This window comes from Thunnus maccoyii, chromosome 15 (genome assembly GCF_910596095.1).
Source record: "Thunnus maccoyii chromosome 15, fThuMac1.1, whole genome shotgun sequence".
Classification (NCBI taxonomy): Eukaryota; Metazoa; Chordata; class Actinopteri; order Scombriformes; family Scombridae; genus Thunnus; species Thunnus maccoyii.
Window position 1 is genome coordinate 19407358 of NC_056547.1, and position 19870 is coordinate 19427227.

At 41.8% G+C, this 19870-nt stretch overlaps 1 protein-coding gene across 1 annotated transcript in view; it reads right to left on the reverse strand.

Moving 5' to 3' along the window:
• cdk6 (cyclin-dependent kinase 6) overlaps positions 1-19630 on the reverse strand; it is a 41041-nt gene extending 21411 nt beyond the window's left edge. The window contains exons 1-4 of the mRNA XM_042435441.1: positions 19360-19630; positions 18160-18516; positions 14166-14301; positions 9236-9403 (exon numbers count right to left, since the gene is read on the reverse strand). Of these exons, the coding sequence (XP_042291375.1) occupies positions 9236-9403; positions 14166-14301; positions 18160-18509 (654 nt within the window). The 5' untranslated portion in view covers positions 18510-18516; positions 19360-19630. The remainder of the gene's footprint in view (positions 1-9235; positions 9404-14165; positions 14302-18159; positions 18517-19359) is intronic.
• Between the last annotated feature and the right edge of the window lie 240 nt (positions 19631-19870).

The following is a 19870-nucleotide window of genomic DNA, read 5'->3' on the forward strand; positions in this document are numbered from 1 at the left end:
GGGCCCCGTGTTTACATTCCCTCTCACTGAGGAAGCCCAGGATGAAAGAGCACCACTGCACACACAGACACATACCATCTACACACACTGCACACTGCACAGACCAGCACTTTGGAAGCACCGGAGGCCAAATAACTATTGTAATTGAATCAATAAGGGCATGATTGGAAGCTTTAACTCATTCAGCAATTACTGAATAAAGTGGAATCACTGTGCAGTGCAGTTAAGTCTCTCAGGTAAATGACTCGACCGCTTCGCGCTTTGAGTCTTAAGCTAGAATTTGATTACATTCCTGAAAGCAATCCACCACAAATTAAAGTCTTCCTAAGTGAATCTCCGAGGGGAAAGGGATAAAGACTTCAGAGTGTATAGGCATGCCACATATGGGAGAGGGAGAGCGGATGTTATAATAATAATAATATGAGCAAAACTATGCATCCTGAGAGTACAGTGGAGCTGAGGCTGTGATGTTGTGTCTCCAGAGAGGCCTTGTTCGAAGCTCCAGCAGTCAGCCATGCTGTAAACACTATTATTTCACTCCTCCCTCACTTTCCCTCATTCTTTCTCTTGTTCTGAAAAAAGGACAATTTAAAGTCCCAACAATGCAGCTGAACCTGGCCAAGAAAGGGAAGAAGGAAGAAGATTTAAGAGAGAGATGAGGGGGGGGAAAGGTAGATGGAGACACAGATACTGAGGGAGGGAGAGACAGAGCTACAGAAAGAAAAGTGCAAGAGCAGCACACAAACTGTATACAGTAAAACAGAAAAAAAAAACTGGGACTACAACTGTTGCCAAAGTATGCACAGCATACAGGAATGCAGCATGGGGCCCTCGGCGAGTGAAACAAAGACAGCACAGTCAGTGGCTCTCTCTCCCCAGTGCTACCACATCCGCACATCATTAGCTGGAAAATTCCTGATATATGCTGTAATTTTTTCTCTTTTTTTCCTCCTCTTCCTCTGGCCGTTGCTGGTACAGACAAGGCTTTAATATCCAGATGCTGCTGTGTGTGTGTGCACATGCACCGCAACCACCGGTCAGTACCCTCTTTTCCCCACCTGGACCATTGCCAAGAGACCGATCAATACAGTGAAGTGCAGAGGATTGTGCGTAAGGGGGGTGCTACCGCTCCTCTGTCAGACACACTAAAAGGGGGTACACAACACACAAAATCAAATAAAGACCTGCACATTGCACTGTGCATGTGAGTGTATCTGTGTGTGGGTACAAATATTGATAACAATGTAATTGTCTGTGTTTGACTGTGTGTATGTGCAGCATAACCCTGTTCATGTACTGTATGTGTGCATGTACTGAGCTGTGTGTGTGTTTGCTTATGTCAAATTGGGGCCAGCCCCTTTGCTCCAGCCGGCTGCAGTCAAAGCATAGAGGATGACTTTTCCTTTTTTTCCCATGCGGAGCCGTTTGAGGAGATATCTAAACATTCCCAGAGTGCGCTGCACGTGCTCTCCTGCGTGCAGTGCAAGGGTTTTTCCCCCCTCCCTCTCCCTGCTGCTGCCTGCCTGCTTCTCTTTCTCTTTCTTTCTGTCTGTCCAGAGTAGAAACACATTGTCTGGCAAAAGAGCAGATTCACAGACACAACTGTCCAGTTCATTGTTGGTCATCACTGAGAAATTTCAGTTTCATTAGTCTCTGTTCCTGAATTCTATTGCACTACTGGAGATATTGCACTACTGATGCTTGTAGTCCTGATACTGCAAAGGGTTTTTGTTGTCTTGAAACTGTTTGATGCAATAAATAAAGCTTAATCATAAACTTTAAGAGCCAAAAGCGAGAAAAAGTCATCTACGAGCATGCGGTTTGCCAAGTTAGAGAAATCTTATCTTTATTATCACCACTATCTTGGAAGATTATCATAACGTGCCATAAGTGAGAGATCACCAATCTATGCTTTCCCCTTACCCACAGATTTTAACACAGCCCAACAAGTGCCCAAAATGGGAAACACATACATAGTGAAAATAGAAATCCAGACTGAATAGAGTCTGACTGTTCTTGAAAGCTTTGTATTGTAAGAGCCGGTCTGCTGTTTGAGTGCGGGCAGGAAATCTGGTTTCGATTTGTTTAATGTCGTCTGAGATATGGGTGTCTTATTCTCGTAAGCGTAGTGGGAGGGCTATAAGCAGAGGGGACTGGGGGAAGAATTGGGTGAATACCTTTAATCAGGTAACAATTTTACTCCTCTGCCTGTCACCCATGAAAGAGTTTACAGGAAACTACGACAGGGACTTCACAGATTGTCTTATAAGATAGTATTCAAAAAGCTAAAAATAACAATTTCTTCATTTGATCACATAAAAGGAAATTTAGAAGCCATTTATTCACTGAAAAACACTTGAAAGGACAAGGCCTCAAGAGTCATAAAATTCCATTTGGCTATTGTGTAACTCAATTACAGACTCACTTAAGATAAGCTCAGCGGCAAGACAGAAACATTTTTGCCACTTATAAGCTTATTTTGTCATCTCCTGTAAATTATGGCAACCCCTCAGTTTATTTTGGTTTCGAGCTAGAAAAACACAAGAGTCCGACAACAAGTGATAACATAAAAGTCTGGTGGCATTCCCCTTGAGTTTTCCAAATCCAATTTGTCAGGCAACGACATGCGCATGACATGCATGAGAGTGGAAGCTAATGGGTTTCATGGGACCATCCAGTTAGCCTTGTATTACAGTGGTTACCAATGTGTGGATGGTGAAGATGGGAAGACCACCACTGTCAGGTTACTGGAGGTTATCTTTTGAAAACAACACCTGACCTAACTTCTAGCCCCTCTGTCACCTCCAGATCAGGAGCCACATTCACAAAGGGTCTTATCTTACCACTAGGTGTCCTCCTAAATGGACTCCTCCTAAAGTTCCTTCTAAAGAACTGTTCACAGAGCTGCTGAGAGCAACTTTTACGAAGGAACTGAGAGAAGTTCTAAGCTAAAGCCTCTTTCACACATAGTTCCCAGTAAATTACTGAGATAACCTTTCAGGTACTGCTACTGATTTTCACTAATCACACGTGCAGCTACATTCAGGAACATTTCCGTCTTGCACCTTTTCACACATGCCATGGTAATGCTGGAATAGGGGGCAAGGGACAGTCCAACAGATGGCGGTAATGCAACACTTGTGGATGCTAACGCCATAAAACTCAACAGAAGAAGAGAGGGAAACTCACATAACTCTAGGGCTGTAGTCTGCTGGTCGATAAAATGGTCGATATGCTCTCGTCCGACTAAATTCTCATTGGTCGAATAATCTCCGTGTTATTTTCATAAGGAGAAAAGTGCTACATCAGTAGCTTTCCAGGAGTAATCCATTATTTCCTGCGGCAGGAGGGACAGACTAACAAATTACCTGTGAAAACGGGTAATTTGTATTTTGAATACACCCCCGTTGTTTTCACAACTTTGAACTCGCCCAACCTAATGGAGACTGTTGGGTCTAACTGTACTCAACGTTTATGTCATTATGTGTTTCTCCATAATGACACAACTAGAACCCCCACCAGGCCAAAAAAATATTTTTTAATATTTGATATCCGAATTAATGGATATAGCGTTTGGGAGTCTCTGTGCAGCGCTATTCCGGTACGTGAGTCAACCTCTGTGTCGTTGCCTGGGAAACTATTGGTAGCGTAGCTCCGTTAAGGAGTATGTTTGCATAGCGAGTGGGAAAGAGCGAGGGGCAGAGAAGTGACGGTGGATGCGAGCGGGGCAGAGGAAAAGGTCAGTAGTAAGTTGTCAGTCTGGCAGTAAATGTACAGTACAGACTACAGTGTGTCAGTTAATAAATGCTTAAAAGTCACGTCTGTTGTTTCCCCAAATGCTGGAAAAGTGGGTTAGGTCCAAAGTCAGCAATAATGGGTTAGCATAAACTGAAGAGAAATACAGAACAGAGAAACTTGTGGCTGCCGAGTTTACTGTGCACTCTGTCCCGTTACACCCCCCCCCCCCGCACAACTCATTGATTAGTTGAAGATTATGTACAATTTTAGTCGACCAAGATTTTCTTTGGTTGACTACAGCCCTACATGACTCAGATCAAACTTTCAAATTAGGCAGTCCTGATCAAATATGAATCAAGATTGTTACCGCATTATCTATATCTCGCCTCAAATGTCTTTAGAAACATATTTTAGTGTAGTGTTTAGCTGTAATATGAGAAAGTTTGTGACACGGCCGCCATGTTGAAAACAGACGAGCAAAAATCAAGCATCGTCCAACTCGCAGTACATCACCCACACGTCAAGTCATGTGATTGGTTCATTCACTCCATGTGAAAGCATCTTTCATCAGACAGACGTAACCTTTTATGTGCTTGTACCTGTAATGTTATTACTTTCATTCACAACACAGCTGTACCGGCATTTTCCCTGAAATGTTACAAGGTCTTGAGGTGGGAAATTGGAGGTACAGATTTCCCTGAATATCCATGCCTGCTCCCATTCACAAATGACCCCATGCAGGAAATGTTCCTGAACATTTCAGGGACAAATTGCATGTGTGAAAGGGGCTTAAGAGTGGAGGTGGGGTTGACCCCATTGCTATGGATCACATCATGTACCATGAGATATGTACTCCTACAGTGATTGGTTGATGATAAAATTTCAAATTATTATTAATTCTTAGTGACTTATGAGTCCTCTGGACTACCTCTGACTTCTCACAAACTTAACAGTTAGTAATTACTCTTAGACCAAAAACTTAGGAGTCCTAAAGTTAGATCAAATTTGGCCAGTTCGGAGTACTTCTAGCCATAGGATGTTTTAGGAATGTCCCTTGACTTTGATTGGATGGGGGTTCTTCTTACTTGTTAAGAATACTACTGCATAGCAGCGTCTTTGATCAAACATGCCCAAATTTGTACCAGTATTTGGATGTTAATAAGTCATGTTGCATTACACATTTCTGTAACACTGCAGACTGTTGGGTTGTATTTTGCAGAAATTCTGCAGAATTTATACTAAATTCAAGCAACATCCATCAAAGGAAATTGTTTCCCCAAAAGCACTTTGGCAGAAATGGGATCTCAATGGGATGGACAGAAAAAAGACCCCACTCTACTCTTTTCTGGTATGTCAGATTAACCCATCAGCTTGACCCATCTGCCTGTCACTCAAGGCAGTACAATGAGGCTGTAGCCAGACTGGGGTCATTAAAAAAACATCAACAAAGCAACGGACCCCCAGGGACTGCCAGGGGCAGCCTAATCTGGACCTCTGTACCAACCAAATGGGTGGTCTCCCTCGCTCTCTTTCCCTCTCTCAGTGAGGGTGAAATATGTGCAACATGGTAGGTGGGTGATGCCGGTGGGGCCATCAGTCACATGCAACCATGCGTGCGCAAATGCTCCATCACGCACTTTTTATACACACACACGTACAGACCACAATTTTTGACATTAACAACCCGGCATGTTCTCAGGTGAAAAAGCAAATTCATCACAGAAACAGAAGTTCACGCAATTCTGGTAAATCATCAGCAGTATGTACAAGAGTGCTACTTTCAGTTAGTGACAATGGAAAAAAAAGAAGGAGAGAGGGACTCTTTTTAACAACTTTATGCAAATGCTCACTTCAGCCATCTTCTCATTCTAGAAGTACTAAATGAATCACTTTGAAAGTGAGAGAGAGAAGTGTCTTGTTCGCTTAAGCAACAGCAGTTCTCCAAAGCCCATCTGTCTGCCAGTAACGGTGGCATTAGGTGACTAAATAAGTAACTGCTGGTCTGTTGGGCAAAGGGGAAGATCCTCTTAAATAGTGTGTGTATTTGTGTACATGTGCACTGCATACAATGTAGATTATCTGCTTTTATTAGCAAGAGGAAACACTGAATGGATGAATGGAGATTGTGTGTGTGTGTCTGTGTGTGTGTGCGCGCGTTTATGTGTGTGTGTGTGTTGTAGGCACTGATAGGGGGATTCCAGACACAGGAACATTCATCTGGAACCGAAGATCCAGTGCTCACGTTGCAGCGCTCTGCTCCAGCGCATGCATGCACGCACTCACACGCACACCACCTCCATTTCATTTTTGTGTCCCAATCTGTATAGCCAAGGAAGGAAATGAGTGCGTGTGCAAACGGCTTCACATGTCAAGTGTCTTTGTGTGTTTGCGAGTAATTTCGGGGACTCTACGTCTGTCACCCATATCTAAAGGTGAATTCCCGAGTAAGAATTCAATCCCCAACGCAAAGTGTCCCCTCTTAGTCATAAAGTGTAAGATTTTCTCAAAGACAAAACCTCCAGTGAAACCACACACACACATACACAGAATATTGTGTAACACTATGTAAATTTTATGGTTTAGGTACGTCTTCCTCTGAGAGTTAGCTGTTTATTATCACCAATCTGAATAATAGATTATAGAAATTAATTGGGGATTAACAGTTAACATAAACAGATAAAACCACTGATAAATTTTATCTGAATCATAAAAATTACCCTTGATATCAATACTGAGAACAGTTTAGGGTCTGGCCTATAAGAAGACATTACTCAAAGAAAAAGTTTGAAAAAGTTGTAACTGAATCAGTCCTGACATTTCTTCATAATGATAGGTTAGTGGTTAACTTACACTGACAACTAACTGACAATATTCTACTTTAGACCTCACGTTTCCTGTGATGTGTTGTCTTGGCCTCTTGATAACGACAAGAGTGGTTTATTGTTCGTATAATATAATAAGGATAATATACGTATAATGAAATACAATAAAACGGGTATAAATCCATGGCAGAGATTCTGAAAATGGCCTGCAATGACTACTTTTCCTGGTGTGCCAAGAAAAATAAAGCTGTTAAAGGCTCAACGAGCCAATTTAGTTATTGCATCTAATTCAATAAAACATATAAAACTCAAATGATAGTACATTTCAGGAGAAGGAGAAGCTAAAATACATGAAGCAATACAACAAAATGTGTAGTACACTTGATTTAAATTAGTGTATAAACATATTCTCTATGTAAATAACCTGGCCTCTCCTTGTGTGTGATGGGCTGTAAGAGTTTCATGCTGCTGGATTTCATGATGCCACCAGCACCTCAGTGTGAAGCTGCTTCTGTGTGCAGACTGCAGAGTCATGGATTTTGGAATTTTACTTGCAAAAATGGTATGTCATGTCTTCAGTTGCATTATGAAATGGTTTACGCAAAGACTACATTTGCTGTCTTTAAGAAATGGGTCACAGAGGACAAAGAGTCCCCATTTGCACTTTGAATTTCCTTGTTGTTGAAATGAGCTATACAAATAAAACTTGCCTTGCCATTATGTTTGATATGAAGTTCAGAGCACCTGCTTGTGTCCACCAGCCCGGCTGCTCACCTCTTGTTGTTCTGTGACAGTGGCATAAACGTGTGGCAGTCTATTTGGATGTTAAGAGCAGAATAAAAGTTTACATTCTTTCCCAAAGGATGTTTATATTTACATTGGACGGGCAGATGCTGTGCTACTGGAAGAGCCATGAGCTTTGCTAACTTGGCATAATATGAGCTGCCTAGCCTTCAGCTCCATCCCTCCATCCCCTCAAATCCTCCAGATCCTCATCAGCAGGTGGGGTGAACTTTATTAACTAACAGTTTATTTTACAACATATTTTACATTACCAGTGGTCAAAATTGAACATCTTAATGGGAAGACAGCAAAGAACTATCTGTCATCTGTCCGTCTTAGCGTCATTTATGTCTCCGAGTTTCTGTCACTTACACTTTTACATCTGATTGATTTTATCTCCATCTCTGCAGGCGCCACATGACGACTCCAAAGTGAAACAACTCATACATCATTTGAAAGCCAGGTACATCTCTGTCAAAATCCAGTCCTCATAAAACAGAAAACTTAAATACAAACAATAATATAAAATTCAAACCTGGCCAGACCTGAAATATACTGTACTTAAACAATATCTGAACTCAAATTAACCTGAAGGTTTGGTTCTGGTTGATCAGTGAAGGAGATAAGATGCACAACTGCATGTGTCTGTGTGACTGTGAAGCAGATCAGAAAACCTTCCCTACATAAATAAAGACGTATAAAAAAAAAAGGTATTGGGCTACTGTTGCTGGCTACCTTAATCTTAAAAGTCTCATCTCTCCCTATTTCAAGCACTTCCAAAGACTCCTTTCAGTCTCTCTATTTTATCTGGTCATCAGAGCCCAGAGCTCAACAGTTGGACATCAAAGTACCGACAGCGGGAAGGGAGGGGTGTCTGTCTCTCCTCGTCTGTTCCATCCCTGTCTGCGACGGCCACCGAGGGATTCCTGAGACAGGCCACGGGGGCCTTTGGCTCTCACTTTACACAGAGAAACCCTATATCATTTGGCCCAGTGCTGCTGAGCTACCCACTGATGCCCTTTAAGTGCCCGCTACATCACATTAGACGCTTTTCATCCAACTCTCAAGAGACGGGAGGGTAGTTCAAGGCGGCGGTGGTGGTGTGTCTGTGTCTGTGCGTGTGTCTTTATCAAAAAAAAGCCTTAATGTGAATGACGGCAAGTGAGTTTGAGCAGCTTGAAATTATAAAACTTGTAATAACAAAAGTGCTGGCATACACGCATACACTGTTGGCTCTACAGATGCTGCTACTGAGTAGATTTTGTAGGTCAGTTATACAGTTTGCTTCAGAAAAAAGAAGCAGCAAGTCATAATAGTGATAAGAGAGTTGAAAATCAAAATGGGGTTTCAGAGAGCAAAGGAGGACATGGGGATGATAAGTGTACCTACTTTCTTTGCACTTCAATAGTACATAGATGAGGCGTATTCTCTCACTTATGTGCTATAAGTTCACTTTAAAATAAAAACGCGGAACTGCTAATATAAAAGTGAGATGTAAACCGTCTAAGTGTTCTACATTCTCTGAGTAAAAATCATTGATAAAAAAAAACCTCAATAAATTGCTGGATTGTCTGTTAATAGGGACAACTTGTATAAAAAAAACAAAAAAAAAAAACAGATTAATTGTGGGTAAATTTTTTGAGATTTTAAACACTAGACTTTATGGATGCAGGTGTAATACTTTTTTACTTTATTATGGATAGATATAAGAGGGCTCAACACTTCATCAGGCCCCCCAAACTTCCCATGACATCATGATGCAGTATATTAGATCAAGTCATATACCCCCATCTGAGTCAATCTGTGTCTACAAAGTTGTAAAACTGAGAGCTCGCAGTGTTTGGGAAGCTTTGTTCGGCGTATCGGGTCAGACCTATGAACATGCAACTCACCACGGAGGTGAGCGCCATCTGGAAGCTGTAGATGCGGGCCAGGCCGAAGTCGGCAAGTTTGATCTGTCCTCCGCTGGTGACCAGGATATTTTGGGGCTTCAGGTCACGGTGAACCACTCGGTGTGAGTGCAGGAAGTCCAACCCCTGAAGCAGCTGGTACATCATATCCTGACAGATAACAAAACGGAAAGAACAAAGAGAAAGAGAATGGGATGGATTTTTGAAAACATGACAAGGCCAAAAAAGTTAATACAGAGGATGATCTAAGCTTTAGGATATTGTGGTCATGATAGATACAAGGTCATGTTAAAAGTGGCACTGATGGGTGTGAGATCATTGAGCGAATAACATGACAGCACAGGGCAGATGGTTGAAATTTGTTTTAATTTTTAATATGTGTCTCTGAATAACTGGGTTTGAATTGATGAATTTGATCTCCTAAATAATTCAGCCTTAATTGTGCTTGCAAAATGTCACAAACATATGGCTTCATGACCCCCCCACACCTCGAAAGCGACATTTGAATTCATTCCTCTGTCAAATCTACAACAAAAGGCCTGAATGACAAGACCCTGCAGTGAGAAGTTAACTATAATGGCAGAGACATTGTGGTATGGAGGGTGTTCAGGGAGGCCTGTGTCTTTTCTTGTCGACTGTGGCAGATGTTTGATAACTGACACACACACACACACACACACACACACACACAAATGATAGAGGCAGAGAGAGGCCCCGCTCTGTACAAGCATGGCTCTCTGTTTCTCAGCAGCTGTCCTGCTTGAGTTAATTGGCACTCGTTCTCTTTTTATGCCCAAAAGCTGACCTCAGACATTGCCGTAGACACTGCATCCGTGACACACTAGCTAAAGTAAACTGGTGTGAACAGGAATGAACTATGTCAAACCAGCTTAGACTTGTTCTTTTCAAACTGAAAAACTCTCAAACAGGTCTTGCACCTGTAAACAAATAAGTCATTATAAAAAGGGACTGTGGCCAGGTGGTTTTGGCTCAAAAATAAAAACATACAAACGGTAGAATCTACAGTTTGGATTGTTTGATTATTTCAGTTCATGTCTTACTGAGAGATTAAGATGCAAATATACCAAATGAAGAAGTGTAGGTGGGTAAAAATTAAAGCCTGTTAGAACAGCAACGGAGTGAGTACGTTTGTGTGTAAGAGACATTTGTAAAGTGAAATGTCTTGATGCTGGGGTTGGTGTGTTGCCCCCCTCTAAGCACACACACTCCCTCCTGTACACACACACACATGCCCCCTACACACACACACCCCCAAAACCCTCCGCCAAGACCTCACAAGTGACATGGACCTGAGCCCACAGCTCTATTCACTGGCCGACCAGCTGGTGAGTGAGTCAAAGGGGTCTGCACACTCAAGCAGAAAACATTAGCAAACGGCGCAGGGCTGGCTGCTGTGCTGGCCACAGAGGAGGAGACAGGGCGCCCCACAGAATACTGTGGAGATGGGGAGTAATGCGAGTGAGTGTGTGTGTGTGTGTGTGTGTGTGTGTATACACACACAAACTACCCTGGCCCTGTGCTCAAGTAATAAGTGTGTATCTACATTTCCATTTGTGTGTGTATGTAAGCCTGTATCAATATGGGTGTGTGCAAGCATGTGCATGTGTGCGTGGCCTCTGACCAAGGGCAGGCAGGATGCATAAACAGACCTTCCTTTCTACATCTCCATCCAGCCATGACCTAGCGAGGAGGGCAGCAGACAGACAGGGCCATAGGACAGAGGCAGGCAGTTGGTTATTTTGTGTGTGTGTGTGTGTGTGTGTGGAGGGGGGCTGACACAATAGCATTGCCCCCCCCATCAGTTCCTCTCTGCTTTAAATAGCCATTTCACCGTGCTTCCTTTCAGCAGCATTTCCTAGTAAACACTAATTATCTCAGAAGTGTGACTCTTGGACAAACACACAAACAATCTTGGCCCCCTTGGCCTGAGTGCCACCTTCTCTGCTGTATCAATTACGCTTACAACTGAGTAATGAAAAATATTCCAACTATGTTCCACAGCATGACTTGCAGTTTTTCCTGTAGGAAAACACTTAGCTCGGACATTAAAATAGTTTAATGCTGCCACAAAGTTTAAGACTACATGCAGCACAGAGAGCAAGAGTGAACCACCTTGTAGCCTCACACAAAGTTGAATCCAGCAGCAATGAAACTCAGAAAGGTTGCACAAGACACAACTGTCTTCAACTGGCAGCACATCAACCAAAAAAAAAAACCCCACAAACAACTTGGCCAGGAGGAAACAAAAATCACACAAAAAGGCAACAGATCTGACCCTGAAAAAAGCAGGAGGACCAGGAAAAAAGTAGTCAGCCCACTGCAAGATGCAGTCAAAACATGGCTTTCTGAGTGCGCCTCCTTTTCTAATGCTAATGTCCCAGAGGCAGCCATATTGTTTATTGTAGCTAGGCACAATATGGGACATCTGCCGGTTAGCGTTAGTGTAATTCCCTCCCCATGCTTCATTAACCTCCCCCTTTATGGGCCCAGAGAATGGAGTTGTGGAGGCTTGGACGATGGCGGCAGAGGAGGGTGGGTGAGACCCAAGCGCTGGCCCGGCTGAGGAGCACTGAGGCTGGGGCAGCCTGGCTGCTTGATGTCCTTCCAGCTCATTTGATTCCTGGAGGAGGGCCTCTTTCATCAATGACCATGTGGTGGGTCTTGAGTCTGAGTAAGACTGAGTGGGTGGTGGAGGGTGGGGGGCTGAAGTGGACTGGCTGGCCCAGGGTGGGGTGTCTGGGTAGATTGGTTCGAGGAAAAGGATGCCTGGTCTTTTTGGTTTAGGGTCATTAGCTGTGAATGTTTTCTCTTGATTTAATATATTCTAGAGTGACACAAGGTAAGTGTTAGGTGAGCACAGGTGTGCTAAATTGGGGATTTCTTGACTAAAATCCACAATCTGGTGCCATCTGGTATAGCTGTGGGCAAATTAAGTTGTTGGGGAGAGGGGGGCACTTTGGGGTTTACTGTGCAGTGTCCACTGTCCTAGAAATAACAGGGTATGGTGCCTGTGTCATCTTGTCACTCCATCATCATTGTCCTTTTGTCCCCCAGTGGCTCCAGCTGTATGAATGTTAGGAGAAAGCACAGAGAGGGAGGAGTGGAGTCTAAAACCAGCCAAACAGGTGGCTGAGCCTCCACAGATCTTGTGCTGTGAATTAGGGCTGCACCTGATGATTATTGTTATTATTGATTAATTTGTTGATTATTTTTTAATTCAATTGGTCTATAAAAGGAACGACCAGTGACAAGAGCCCAACATGCTCACTATTCAACTAATAGTAAAAAACCAAAAGATATTTGATTTACAATATTGCAAAATAAGGAGAAAACATCTGCTAAACTGGAACCACCGAACCAGCCATTTACAAAAATTAATTGACTATAAAAATTATTTTTCTGACAACTAACTTGATTAATCAGCTAATTGTTGTTAATTAGGACTTACAATGAATGAATGAGTTTAAAATCCAGTGCTTTAAGAGCAATGAAAATGCTAGAAATACTTGGGCTACAACACATAATTATGTCCAATACTGATTATTTTCTCAATGAATCATTTTGTTAGAAAACAGTGAAACATTTAGAGCCAAGATGACACATGCACGTCGATTGTTTTCTCCAACCAACAGTCCACAACCCAAAGATATTCCTTTTACAATTATATTACAGAAGACAACAAGCAGCAAATCTGCACATTTGACTGCTTGAAAAATAACTGAAACGATTAATCAATTGGTTGTGGATTGATTTTCTTGAACTAAATATATAATGGTAGTGTATAAATGTTCATTGGTCAAAGATCAAGTAATGAATTATCACTTACATTGGAAGTTAAAAGTTGTCATGTAAATGGGTGCTTCAGTATTACTGCAGTATTAAAATATTTCAAACCTAACACCATGGTCACAGGGATATCCCAAGAAACTGCAGTACCACATATTGTATCAGCTTCAGCAGACACCCTGGGAAAGCCTCAGGTGTGATCTACCTGACTCGTCTATGCTTGCACAGCATCCCACCAACACTACAGCTCGACACAAAACTCTCCATGTAAACCTGGCCCTGGGGTGAAAATCAACGGTTACTCTAGCTTCCAGAACTTCTCCGTTTCCAATTTGACACTTAAACTCTGAGGCCCATGTCCAAAAATGGAGCTATAACTCTCCATTATCGTACATGATATACTGTGTCTACAGACCGGGGGGTGAAACATGATAGAGATTTTTAGAAAAGAAATGTTTGTGGGAAAGATTAAAATAAAAGGAGACAGTTACAGAGTAAAGGACTTGGCGACACGTCCACTTCCGACCTTTTGGCAAACTGTCAGTGAACACTGGATTTATGAGATGTATTGGAGAAACTGATAGTGGGGGTGACTTTGAATGAGTTGTACCTTCACAAGAAGAACTTCTGTACCTTCAGCAGAACTACTGTGACGTACCACTGTCACCGTCAAATGTATTTGGGTTTTAAAACACAAATCTTTAAAATTTTGTTTCATGATCTCACAATGCACACGCACTTTTTTCTCTGCAACACAGTGTAAACTTGAAGAGAGAGGGCAGAGTGAAAATAGAGAAGACAGGGAGCCTCTAATTTGGAGCCCATTTGCCACATGTGCTGCCCTTCAAAATGTCGCGGTACCTCTGATGTTGGAGGAAGCTGTCCTCCATGTCTCTGTCCAAGAAAACTCACTCAGTACCATACAGACACAGCTGTGGTCATGCAATGTTCAAGCCACAGAGGATTAGCAAATAGATTTCCCTCACATTTCAAATAGAAATTGAAAGTAGTACTTCAAATGAAGTTCTTAAGTGATACAGTTTATATAGTCCTCATTGACAGCAGTTGTTATCTCAGGTACTTCTAGATAACATTGATTGGTTACCTTGATGGTTTCCGGGGGTACTCCGGGATCAGGGGCCTTCTCCAGGTAGGTGGTCAGGTCTTGATCCACATGCTCAAAGACCAGAGTGAGTTTGGTTTCACGGTCAGTCCGAGAGACTGTACACACATCAAACAATCTGGAATGTGAAGAACAGGAGGAGGAGATCAATACAATTGATTTCATAGGGTCAGCACGCTTCAACAAGGCCACAACTAATAAAAAAATGACTAAATCTCTTCTCTTTTAACACATTTTCCATGTACTTTTCTAACAAGGGACATCAACATTATTATGTTCCTTATTTTACGGCAGAAATAGATGACTGAATTCACTTCTTCATTCGTTCATTCATTTTCCACATATTACACATTTAATAGTTCACACTGTAGTGAATACTAAATTGAAATTTCTGAAATTTCAGACACTTTTCATTATGTACTTTATACTTGGACACTCAAATATAGTGAAGGAAAGTAATCTAGTGCACATTACTGATTAGGTTCATAATAACAATGTATTAGGATTGATAAATTGTCATTTTCAGCCCTTTTCTCAGACATTTTTTAGAGCTATGTTCAATGTTATTTCTAAAATATCACCCAGTATTAAGTCTTTTAAAAAACTGAATCTTCCACTTGGAAACATTTTTATACACATCCTGATTTTATTTAAACCCTCTGGTTAACTACACTTACAAGCAAATTAAAACAAGTGTTATGGCAGCTTTCACTGGCTTGAGTTTTTTCAGGACAAGAGCTCTTCATATGTGTGACTAAAAGAGATTTTTACAAAATGCAATAACACTCATATCCACCTTAATTAAAATAGAATGAGACCTTCAATAAAACCACAACAGCTGGGAGTTGAAAATCCATCACATAGAACATTAAATCATAAATCTTAGGGGAAAACCTAAGTCTAGGCTCTCTACTCCTGTGGCTTTTTATCTTACAGAAACTTGCAGCAGAAAATGGACACACAAGATCAGACTTATCCATCTACTGCAGGAAATCCTGATAACACTGCCTCAGGTTACCCTGAAAAAAAACTCCACTACTTCAATGCAAAGCTTTTGAAACTTTAAGACCATCAAGCCCCAAACACCAGTGTTTATGGTTGTGTTTCACTAGGCAACAAACTAAGGCCAAGAATCCAGATTATGTCGGCAGACCTGCCAAGGCAGGCTTTGGTGAAAAGCTGAAAAAAAAGCTATCCAGTATGTCCTCTTCAAAGAGCTGGGGACCACAAGCAGCATTCCTCAACCAGCACTATGACAACTCCTGATGCTCTTTGGGAAGTGGAGTGGAGCTGCTGCAAGAGGCAGCATCTTTCATCGCGGTAACACAAGAGACCAAGGGAGCCATGATGGCTCTCCATCTGACAGATGCCGCGTTGGGAGTACTGAGTAATGAGTTAATGAGTTTCTGTAATCACATAAAAGTACAGCATCATTGTATCCAAGTCTTGTTTCACCTATTATTGGTACAGTACATGTGAATTAGGCAACAAAGTGTAATATATGACTTGGAAAGTCAGTTGGAAATCTCTTAAAATTTTAGACTTTGGCATAACTTTGATCTACAATATTTATTGGTATCATGAAACAATGAAAGGATGAACCCTGCACAGACCCTATTGAGTTTAAATTCAGTGCGTCATGACTGATTGAGGGTATCTCTCAGTGTCAGCTTTTACTTTCAGTCTCAAAATGCAAACATAGATGGAATTTGGGGGAAATCACCTAAGAGTCCACACATTGTTATTGCTGAAAATATTCTACGCATGGTGATCCTACTCAGTGTCACACCAATATATTTAACAACTTTCAATGCATATGCCATTATAACTCAAACTAATTAATCTACATAAGCCGTTTAAAATTGGAGCATGGAAAGAAATGACTAAATCTCTCCGGAAACTCTTTCATTCCTATCCAACGAGGCATCATGTGTCCGTGCCAACACCCTTGTAATCAGTGGACTTGGGAGTCGGTGCAGTGAGTGAGAAGCGATTCGTTCAAGGTATTAGTACTGTGCATGATGTCACAGAATAGACGACGCCCTCCTCTTGAAGCGTTGGGGTTAAACGCCCCTCACAGCTCGATTGTTGGGCTACAATGGGGGCTCTGAGCAGACACTGAACATATGGAATGAATAATGGGCCTTATTACAAACATCCAGGGGTTGCCTGGAGTCACACAGAAGGCCCACAATGCACCCTTCCTGGCCTGAGCTGCTTGGCTATGTCGTTTGGTTAAACTGGAGAAAAGTGAGGTTCTGTCAACTTTGAAAGGAGCTGACAGTTTGCACTCTTAAAACTATGTATTGCAACAATGCTACTGCATATTCTCTAAACTCGTGCTTTCACAGTAGTGAATTCAATCACCAAATAAACTGACCTAGGACAATTTTAATCCCTCTGACGCATTTGTCTTACAGAGAGAACAAAATCCATTGTGATCCCAATAAGACAAAACTATAACCATTATCCTGCATTATTCATTGATACACTGGGGAATTATTGTTAGAGGCACAAGTGTACTGGTCATGCTTCTGAAATGTCCATTTAGAACTTCCCCTCCAATCCCAAAGCACCAAATATTCCATAATAAAACGAGTACCAAGGTCAGACCTTGGCTAGTGCCAACATATGACGCAGTATCTGACTACTGACCTCTGAGTGAACAATTCATTACAAAAGTGAAAGAAAATGGCCTCTGTGTGCAGAGCAGAGAGGACGGCTTTTATAGTTCACTATACTTCGCTATATGTACCATGTCTTAAAATGGCTTTATACACTGAATCCAGCATGATTTATAGTGAATAAGATGGAGTCACTGTTTGAGTAAAGGGTACTTTGATAGCATAGATCAGTACTGATGGACACACACTGGCTTGGAATATAAAGAAATGCTTCAAACTTGTGACATGTTTAAAATGGTTGTATAGACATTTTAAACTGGTTTCAGCTTTTCTTATGTGAATATTTGCTGTTTGAGATTGCAATGAGCATTTTTCACTATTTTTGCCTTTTTTTAAACCACATTATTACTAAAGAAAATAATCAACAGATTAATAAATTATGAAAATAATCATTGGTTGCAGGACTGGTTCACTTACTATTTTTTTTTTTTGGTCACATGATGACACCTGAGGAAATCCCATTCATTGAAGAAGGGCATGAGTCAAAAGCTCTGGAAAAAAAGCTAGTAGTGAATGAGTTTAGAATATTTGATCACAGATACTTTGAATATATTATTAAATACATTACAATCCCATTGAAAACAAGTGCAAACTATAAGAATCTCGCAGAGAGTTGAAAGCCTTATTACTAGAAAGCCGTCACAAATTTGACATACTTCAATCCAACGTGTGTCCATTAAATGTCCTGTTAGAGTGTTCGCCATAATGTTTAGGCCTGTAACACTAGTCTACATTATTTGTGTTTACATTCAGATTCAAAAGATGCAAAATCTTTATTCTGTAAGCCTGTGCCCTTTCTTGGGTGCAAAATTGGTGGGTTCATCTTTTTAAAGAGTTTTTAGAGGAAAGTGCATGACCTGGTTCATAGTGATTGGAGCTGACCAATAACATGGAACAAGAGGCTGGGTTTCATGCTTGACAGGAAAACAACAATGTAGAAAACAGTAAAGAAAAAGGAGAAAGTGAGGTTCTGACAGGTGTGCATCTACTGCCAGCGAAAAGTGGCAGCAACCATGCAGCTATAGTTGTTGTGCAACACACATTTTCATACTGTCAGCAGAAAACCGTTAAAGAAAAGGACTTCTGCTGCAAAAAAGGGACACTTATGAGTGCAGGCCTTCGCTAAAGGTCATTTGAGGCAGCATGGTTGCCAGCAGGCACCATCAAAAAGGAAGTAGTGTGTGTTTCTGTCTCATACACATTTCTCGCAGTCTCAAACATACAAACCCACACTTCAAAACACACACAAACATACACATACACTAGTCTCCCCACCTCTCACCCTCACTCACCTGACAACATTGGGGTGCTCAAAGGCTTCAAGCTGCCTCAGTACCGCCACCTCCCGGATGGTTGAGAGAGGCATCCCCTCTTCCTCCGTCTGGACACGAACTCTTTTTAGGGCTACAAAGCGTCCCCCGTTCTTCAAATCTCTCGCCTTGTACACTTTCCCGTAAGCGCCTTCTCCAATCTCGGCCACAGGTTCATACTGAGTACCAATACTTTCTTTGTCCATTTTTGCAGGGTTTTTTTCTTTCTCTCTCTCTCGTCTCTTGTTGAAAATATTGCGGGGAATCCCGGCGAGGGTGACGAACCAGAGTTCTCTCACAAAGGCATATTCACAGAAAAAAGGTCGGCACATGCAATGCCTGGGTGACAGGGAGACACAGATGGAGGAAGTCACAATCTTGATCACATTTGGTCAAATTGTGCTCCAGGTAGGCAATAAAAGGACTGTCATCATGTTTTATTCCGACTATCAACACAAGAGCCCTGTTGCGTCCAAACTTCCACTCCTCCTCCTCTTATTACGCACAGCAACTCATGTCATCCTACCTCCAACACAAAGTAACGCAAAAAAAAAAATAATAATGCAAAATAACCACATTTAACACATTTTTAAAGCTAGCTTTGCATTAAACAGAACTGCCTCGCGCATTCACAAATTCCCCTCCACATGCAAATGTTGCTCAAGTGAAGTTCATGTGGGCTGTCTTACTCTGTTAAAGGAAATAAAGGACATTTAAAGAGAACACGCAAAAAAAGAAAGCACAACCCTTCAAAACAAAGTTGTTTAAAGTTAATAAAATAACAAGTTGCCTGCTTGTCCCTCTCGTGTTTTATCACAGTTTCTGTTTGAGGCGACAAACTTGCCGAGCACGTGGCTGTCTACTGATTGCATTGTCTAAACTTCCTACAGCAACAGTCCTTTAAAAACACTATAAAAATCGCATTTTTACCCCGAAATCGTTATAAACGTGTAAAACAATGCAGTAGCAAAGTTTTAAAGGTGTTTCCATCAGCTTAGAGAGCGTCCTCTATTTTTTTTCTAATTTAATAGCCTTAAATAATTAAAATAAATTATAACAAGTCAATGAATTGCTCGTTTTGGTGTTTAAAATGTTATTGGACTGTAAAGGAGCAATTCTAACCCGGTAAAGACATTTTTGCTGTCACATTTAGCACAAAATATACCCATTTTTGGTGTTTACCTTGTTTCATGTTGTCAATAGCCTAATATGTCGTAACGTCGGCATGCCGGATAAACTGCTGAGGAGGCATTGGTGTGTCGGATAAAAATGCTCAACTCCTGCATCAAACGCATCCCCTGTCCACTGTCCTCCATGCGGGGGCCACACAGGTAGTTGGACGGTGCATGCTCTAACCCCCCATCCCTCAGACTGCACCAGCCAGCCCGAGTAGAGACAACTCACACACAGGGAAGGAGGAGGAGGAGGAGGTGGAGGAGGAGGGGGGGGGTGGTGCAAAACTATACACACACTCTCACTGAAACTTTGTGCGTGGGGGGGTTGTGGAGGGGAGGGGGTGGATGGGGAGGGAGGGGGTCATAGGACAAAGGCAAACGCGTGATATAGCCCTCCAAAAAACACGCTCTTCTCTGGATTTTCTCCTTTCTTTCTTCTTTTTTTTCCTTCCATATATCCCCGGATAGGCCTATGCAACTGCAGCCCCGCTCGCCTGTGTGAGCTCCGTCTCTGCCTG